This window comes from Cynara cardunculus (genome assembly GCF_001531365.2).
Source record: "Cynara cardunculus var. scolymus isolate 2C chromosome LG 11, CcrdV1, whole genome shotgun sequence".
Classification (NCBI taxonomy): domain Eukaryota; kingdom Viridiplantae; phylum Streptophyta; class Magnoliopsida; order Asterales; family Asteraceae; genus Cynara; species Cynara cardunculus.
The window spans coordinates 9,762,431-9,769,962 of record NC_037538.1 but is presented as its reverse complement, the minus strand read 5'-3'; the positions used below and the strand labels follow the sequence as shown (position 1 = coordinate 9,769,962).

Genomic DNA, 7,532 nt, shown 5'->3' with positions numbered 1-7,532 from the left:
AATGATATGACAAACAAAAGTATAAAAAATGGGTTCTTATAAGAACCTCTGTTGGAGATGCTTTTAATGGTTAAGTGAAAGTGTTTATTACTCTTACCAGTAAGCGCTTACCGGGTAAGCGTTGAGTAAACAACCCTCAAGTCTCACCAAAAAACGAGATGCGTATGTGTTTTACCGTATATAAATATCATATATTTATAAATGAAAAAAAAAACCCTACCACATATCCCTGGCTGCTTTTGCTTTAAGAGCCAAAGACCACAATCGACTAGCAACAAGTATCTAATGTTGGGTTCGGCTGCCAGTTTGCCAGTTTCAAATCTTGAACAAGGATTGATCGAGTTTTGAGTGAGAATCCAACGTCGAAAAAAGACCTCAGTTGTCACCAAATACGATAACCACTCATTCAACTACCTCCATTTAGTATCGGTTAGACCAAAGACCACGAAGTATACGCTCCACTGCTATTCCAACCAGGAGACAAGGAGTTCTAGCAAAACAAAACAAAATTTGCCAAAGAGTTCGATGCTGCTCAATCTGAGCGGTTTGCTAACTAATGATTAGGGCTTAGTTCCGTTATAACTCAAACCTTAAAAGTTAAAAAAACATAACAAAGCTTTTTGAAGTAAAGCAACATTAATCTACACAATGCATGCTGAACCAAGAACATGAAATGAGATCAAAACTCAATGAAAATGGCTAGAAAGAAACAACTAACCTAATACGATCACTTCTCAGAAGCAATATACGTTTTAAGACGTTATCCTTTCTATGAATCTTGGGAGGCCAAAGCTTGTCTAACTCTTCGTTGATGAACATCCCAGTTGTACACCCGAGCAATTGTAACCTATTTACAAAAGTGAATGCCAAATAAATGCAACCTAAATGTCTCGTGAAAATTACAAACAACAGCAAAACGAAGTTTCTTCTAATCGTATCAGGCCAGGAGATTAACATATAACATCAGCTATTGCATATGTCAATTTCCACTCTCCCCTATGTTCCCTACAAAAGAAGAGTCCATATTCTACCAAAAGGGTCATTGGCCTAGCGGTACTCGGGTTGGTGGTAGATCCCCCCGTCTCCTAGGAGGTCAAGGGTTCAATCCTCACAAAAAGTGAGTGTGCGTGAGTATTTGACGTATATAAAATATTATATACTTCAAAACAGAAGTGTTACACATGGAAAAATCTTGGTTGTATGTTCAACAAAAGATTTACATTTCATGGTAGAGGTTTGACATTAAGAATTCGAAATGTAGCTCCTTTTTTGTATGGATAAATCTATGAAATGAGCTTAATACCTACTAATGAAATATTTCCAAGAGGACGGTACCTGAGTTATTGTGACTTGATCTCGTAAGAATTGTAAATCAGCAATTAAAACTTCCAAACTGGCTTTTGCATTTTCCAAGTTCTTCCGTAGAAGAGAAGTGGCCTGCACTTGGAAAAACGCAGATTAATTCGAAACTCCTTCACCCTGCGTAAATGAAAGGTTAACCTATATGAAACATCTGGAGAAAATATGCGTACCTCTTCACAAGAATACTCAAGCATTACGTTTGCCCCCAACCACAAGCACACTGAATCAATATCCTCCACTCGAGCTCGAGAATAGATGCCTTCTGATGCTTCAAAATCAGTAAGCAATGCCTACGATCAAACAAGTGGGTCCCCACATGTTAGGTTCACAAGAAATTTTGAATGGCGATTCTACAAATGCAAACAAGCAGAGTGTGTTGCATGTGTAGCTTAATAGAAAATTCTGCACGATAACAGGAGATAACAAGGTTGATAATTCTTTAGAACGTGTTTGGTACACAGATGGGACTGGACTCGACTGGATGGGTGAAGTGAGGTAGGCGGGTAAAAGAATTCTGTGAGGTTTTAGGGTTTTAATTTGACATGAAAGTTTAGTAATTTACCAATTCTGTCTCATCTCCCTGATTTTTGTTCCACCTAATTTGGTGGTGCATTTTTATCCCACTCCCAGCCTAAATGTACAGAAAAATATTTACAAACAATTACACCAAAATCATGTCTACCAGGTTTTAAAAAGTTTACAAAGTGTAACCGAAGTTCACAAAGCTTTGATAAGGGTTTCATTACGAAGCATCAACTTTCTGTTCACTTTGGTTCTGTTTCGACATTCTTGGATGCTTCAAACCATTTTTCTTGTGTATGATGAAATCTTCTGTCGGTGCACCCATTTTCAATTTGTTACATGGGAATGAAAACATGTTTCAGGGAAGAACATAACAACCCACCATAACCGATCAAAAATATGCCCGAACCAGATACTATCGGGTACAAAAAACACTGGTCCCAACTCAAATATCTTATAGACAGATGATGGACCACCAACGATCCGGTCTGGTCCAAACCGCTTACGTCATTATCTGACCCAAAACCGGTCCAGCCCAGCAGGCCCCTTCCCTTTTCCCACCTGGCCACCTCTAATAATATGCACGCTGTGAAAGGCATGTACTCAATCCAACAGATATATCCTTTCCCTTGTCCTATAAAGTTAGCTACATCATACCTCAACTGTCGGTTACTTCTTGGGCTAAATCCAGCGAGAATCAATGCTACACCAGTACCACACTAAATGCTATCCTTATAAATTGCATCTCTATGTTCCCTTACATTCCTAACTTCATCTTGAACTCAATAAGAATATCTTGGCCCACACCTAAGCATATTCCCTTTAGACTTAACACGAGGTTAATTAAGTACAAACTCTGCACAGGAATGTTAATCTCAAGAAAAATAAACATAATCAACAAATATTTTGGTACCATACTACCATATATAAGACGGCATAGTGTCACCATTGATTAGTTCTCATGAAACTGGGCCAGCAGTGCACCCAATATACATTCAGTCACCATGCTTGAGCACCTAGACCTAGCAAGCATCCTCCAAGGAAGGCTCCCTAATGCTCTAGAATTCTCTAAGGATGACTAGAGCTTCTCAGCAATATTCCAGGATTCTCTAGTACCATACGGAACTCTCTTGATACTTTGGATCGAGTCTTAGATACTAGTGGGAAAACCTAGTAACATCATGTAATTAGACATTCCAAGTTCTAGTGATTTTTGTGTAACATAGAAAGTTGTCAGTCAAATAAATAGGGAGCTCCTCCTTATTTKTAAGCATCCAAGAAATCTAAGAATCCAAGTATCAATAAAAAAGAGATCCTTCTATAGAACTCCCTCTATTAGCTTTTTGTGTTGGCTCTTCGACCACGTCACTTCTCAAGCATTTCAGGTTGACTTGGCATTAACAAAAGAAAGGCAAGCGCTAAGGCTGCAGAGTTGGCATGACTGAAGCATATACAATAACCTTTTGAAGGTCTATATCATACTTACAGATGGAAACACTTGGAGGGGGGGGGGGAGTGCTCCAAAATGAGTTTTTCTTATATCATAAAATATAGATTCACATTCATCAAGTAATCCAAGCATTTGATCATGTATTGAACAAAAATATTTGAGCTACCATCCACTTAGCAAGTATTCAAACATATGCAGAACACATTTGGATGACCATATGACGGATAATAATTGTTAACTTGACTAAAATTATCAATGACCTTTGTCAAAGTGATGTCAAAATATTCACTAATAGCCAAGCTATAAAACTAGATCATTTCTGAGAGAGATACACTGCTAACACAAATTAATTCTAAGGAGATCCACTACACAACAATAACGAACCTCACCGGTACCCTTCTTAGCTTGTAAAGTAGCAACTACATCCAAGCATTTCTCGATGTCTGGAATCTTTGCCTGGTAAAGCAGAAATCAAGAGTTCCAGCTATCAATTTTGGTTACAATTGAAGCAGAGATGACAAGAAATGCAACATCAGAAATTCAGAATAGGAAATTTTACTTGCTATACTATTTTTCAGCAAAATGCATTAATTGAAACACCTTTACATTTTTGCTGTGCAGTTCACTTTTCTACAGTTAATGGATATAAAATAGGCACTTTCAATACATAATAATGTACATCTATTCCTGCTCAAGGAAATGCCAATATAAGCCCTCTCCCTGAACACCCAGGGGGATCTGCCAATAATATAACCACCATCCCGTCACCACTTCTTGGGAATGATTTTCATGTACACTTGGTGAAGTGTGCAAGTAGTAATCTTGGAAATTTGACATCCTATTATTGATCATTAGGCATGCAAAAGTAAAACATTCTGACAGTAATAGTGCTAGTCACAAAGGTCAGGGCCAGGTCATGGTAGGGTGGGTGGGAGTGGGATTACTTTTTCTTGCTTGACCACATAAGATGTGCCAAAACTGCAGAAGTCATGAGATATAAATCAAGACAAGAGATAGAGTAATATGCAGATGGGGTTGTTTAAGGCATATTTCATTACAATTCATCAAACTAAGTCCATCAGGTTCACTTGCAAAGAACAAAAAATTATATGGGAGCTAAAAGAATATTTTAATAGCATTGTCTATTATGAAGATGGGAGGAGAAAGGAGAGCCTGATGGTCCAACCCATCTCAGATCTCAACATTCAAGATACTAAAAACAAAAAATCATCCGAGTAAAATATTAATGTTCAATTCATGCCCATAACTTGAGAAGGCGGATTATATGTTGCATCAGCATAAATTAATCATGTATCAAAATAAATACTACCTGAAGATCCCTCTGTTGAGCAAGAAGTTTCATCTCAACCACCTTGTACTGCTGAAGTCTGCACGAATATAACACAAGGAAAAGAAATAATATGACAATCTTAGTAAATGGAAAGGGAAAAAAGAATGAGAAAAAAATTAACAGCGTAAAAGGATCCTTTGCAAGAAGAGGTTGCAAGAAGAAGCTCTTAAAACATTTCATTGCATTACTTTTGCCATTCATACTAGTTAAATGGATAAACTTAGTCCACGACATAGCACCATTGGCTAATAAAATAAGAAGTCTTAATGGCAATTGGCAGGTCTCACTTAATATGACGATATTATATCATAATCCGAGGACAATGGATACTGATTTTTTATTTGTTACTCTACTGGTCCTATATTCAGTGTTTATTTCAGCTGTTCACAGATAAACACATTTCTTTTCGATATCAAAATTTATATCCATCTACTTCACCTTTGATAGGGAGCATCCCATAGCCCAAGCCCAATTCTGGATGAAAGTCTACCAACGCAGAAGGACCAGTGTAGGGCTGTGATAGACCCAGTTGGTTAATAGTGAGAGGAGATTATAAATAAAGAACGTTGGCTATTGTTGTGAGGCATGAGAGTAATTACCTTTCTGTTGAAAGAATCAGCTGTTAGCAGCTTGGGCAGAGGGTTTACCAATCCTTTGGTTACCCTTTGATTTGTTCCTTCAATCATATGAATTACCAATTAGTAGCTATTTTCCTTATTCTAATTTCCTTACAATTGAGTTCTTAGTTTTGATTCCTATCAGTCTTTCTTAAAATTGGATAACTTATCTAATATTTTCTTAGTAGATATGCTGACAATAGCATCAATCATAGTTGAACTGCAAAGAGTACGTGCAAGGCATAGCTGTAAACTTTTGGCTAAACCTAATGCCTTGCAACCAGCAAGAACAATAACCAGTTCAAACTTCCAAGGACCCCACTAATGTGTTTAATACTTATTTCCTCAATCGCCATTTACAAGTATATGATAATTCCTAGGTCTGGTAGTCCAGCAATATTGAGGATTATTATCAAGCAAACTGATCAATTATGAAAGAAATTCTGATGTATGAACTTACGATTATAAAATTTTCATGAAGCACAAACCATGTAAAAGCTTTATAACATAGTATTCCAACAAAGGCGCTTCTTCAGGTCTGCTACTACATTAAAATACATATGCATCTCGAAAATATATGTTTGGCTTATCCCACCAATATCACTTTTCAAATCCCTATCTCTATCCTACATTCTCGATTCACAAATTCATGAAACTTAAGAATGATGTGATGACATGTCTTCATAAGGAAATGCAAATCTTGAAGTCGGAATGTAGCTACTATATGAGTGCATCTTCTGGTCTTCCACAGTGATTTCAATTGAAGATCCTCCAATCAAGGCAAAACGGAGTTAAAAATAATTTTCCTTTTGATTTTCTATTATTGAAAAAGTCCCTCCAACCTGTTACGCCAACTTACAAGCGAAGTCGAGATAAATATATAATCAGGTGGAATTTCACAATTGACACCAGTGATCAATGGTGAAGATATTTTTCTTGTAAAATGGACAACTTCTCACATCTAGAATAATATGAAAACCTTGTATAGCATCAAAACAGTTATATGATCAATCAAAGATCAACTTTTTCCTAAATAATCAACTCTAAGAAAACAACTTGCAGAGGAAATTTATCAGATTACATTCTTATTTCCTAGCTAATTACCAATAACCATATCCTGTATTGAAAGATATAGCTTCACTAAAATCTCAATAATGTTAGTTAAGCAACAATTCAAAAGCAAATGTATCGCAGTTTTTCTTTTCCTTTGAACAAAAAACCTCCTATAAACCCTAATAAAACAGTTAACTGATCTGAGATTTTCCAGAGAACAAATATAAACTAGTATAAACTTCGGAAACCCTTACACACACTTAAATAGAACGAAATGATGGAGAAGAAACGAGAGACCTTTCTTGGAGGAAGGCGAGAGTAGAGTTGACATCAAGACCTAATTGATTTAGATAAATTTGCACATCCTCTACGAATGAAGCCGCCGGGATTCCTCTCCTCTCCGCCACCACTGCACCACCAGGCTGCTGCGGCGACGCTGATGTAGCCATTACTTTCTCCTCCAAGATTAACAGGAAATCAGCTTCGCAAAAGACTCTGTTTATGATTGATTACCTGCATTACATTCATATATCACCCCTATCATTCGAGAAATTACAAATTCACCTCAAATTTGTAACAGATGATCATTTCATACTCTGTGATACAAGTCCAAAAAGAAAATGGTCTTAAGAAATTACATCCAAGTTTGGCACTTTTGACGGTAAAATCTGCAATTTTTGAATTCTACGTTGTTCTTAATGAAAATCATGGTTGTCCGTCTTTATGTTGATAATCTTTGTTTACAAGGAAATGATCTGAAGACGTTAATAAATTCAAGCACTCAATAATGGAAAATTTTGAGAAGATGGACTTGAAAAACGTCATCATTTTATTGGCATTGAGATTCATTACTCAATAAATGTCTTTGAAAGGATAGTTTAGTTGGTAAAGGGAAATACAAGAGAAGCCTTGGGTTCAATCTCGGGCTAGCATCAGTTGCTGAGTGAGTCAAAAAATGTCTCCTTACATTGGTGTCTTTGGAGGCGAGTTCTGTATGGTGCTGATTGGAGTTGCCGATAATCAACTACTGCCCAAATAAATAATCTTTTATGTCACATGTAGAATAAATTGTTACAAAGTTCAAGATAGAAGGATGATGATACAGTCTTTATCAACGCAACATATGTTTGAAGCTATACAAGGAATGTGAATGCAAACTTGTCAATCCTTCCATGGA

General features: G+C 36.7%; 1 protein-coding gene across 4 annotated transcripts; it reads right to left on the bottom strand.

The window, feature by feature from the left end:
- Positions 1-287: 287 nt before the first annotated feature.
- LOC112522010 (probable prefoldin subunit 3) lies at positions 288-7,092 on the bottom strand. 4 transcript variants are annotated; one of them, XR_003070111.1, is made up of 8 exons: positions 6,951-7,047; positions 6,653-6,868; positions 4,665-4,722; positions 3,719-3,790; positions 1,533-1,652; positions 1,336-1,437; positions 719-847; positions 288-490 (listed from the first exon to the last, which is right to left on the bottom strand). XR_003070111.1 is itself a non-coding variant. In XM_025131056.1 (7 exons), exons 2-7 carry the CDS (start codon positions 6,802-6,804, stop codon positions 770-772), a joined length of 582 nt encoding a protein of 193 aa, XP_024986824.1. In that variant the 5' UTR covers positions 6,805-6,868; positions 6,994-7,092; the 3' UTR covers positions 497-769. The 4 variants fall into 4 exon arrangements, 3 of the variants coding, with proteins under 3 accessions (XP_024986824.1, XP_024986823.1, XP_024986826.1); XM_025131056.1 differs by lacking the exon at positions 288-490 and having other exon boundaries at positions 497-847; positions 6,994-7,092; XM_025131055.1 differs by lacking the exon at positions 288-490 and having other exon boundaries at positions 497-847.
- Positions 7,093-7,532: the final 440 nt, after the last annotated feature.

Bases quoted from the DNA above. Each gene is read 5' to 3' on its own strand.
- LOC112522010 (XM_025131056.1), bottom strand. From the start codon at position 6,804: ATGGCTACATCAGCGTCGCCGCAGCAGCCTGGTGGTGCAGTGGTGGCG. The intron at 3,791-4,664 runs GTAGTATTTATT...CTGCTTTACCAG, and splicing joins CTCAACAGAGGGATCTTCAG to GCAAAGATTCCAGACATCGA. The intron at 1,653-3,718 runs GTTCGTTATTGT...GTTTGATCGTAG, and splicing joins CTAAGAAGGGTACCGGTGAG to GCATTGCTTACTGATTTTGA.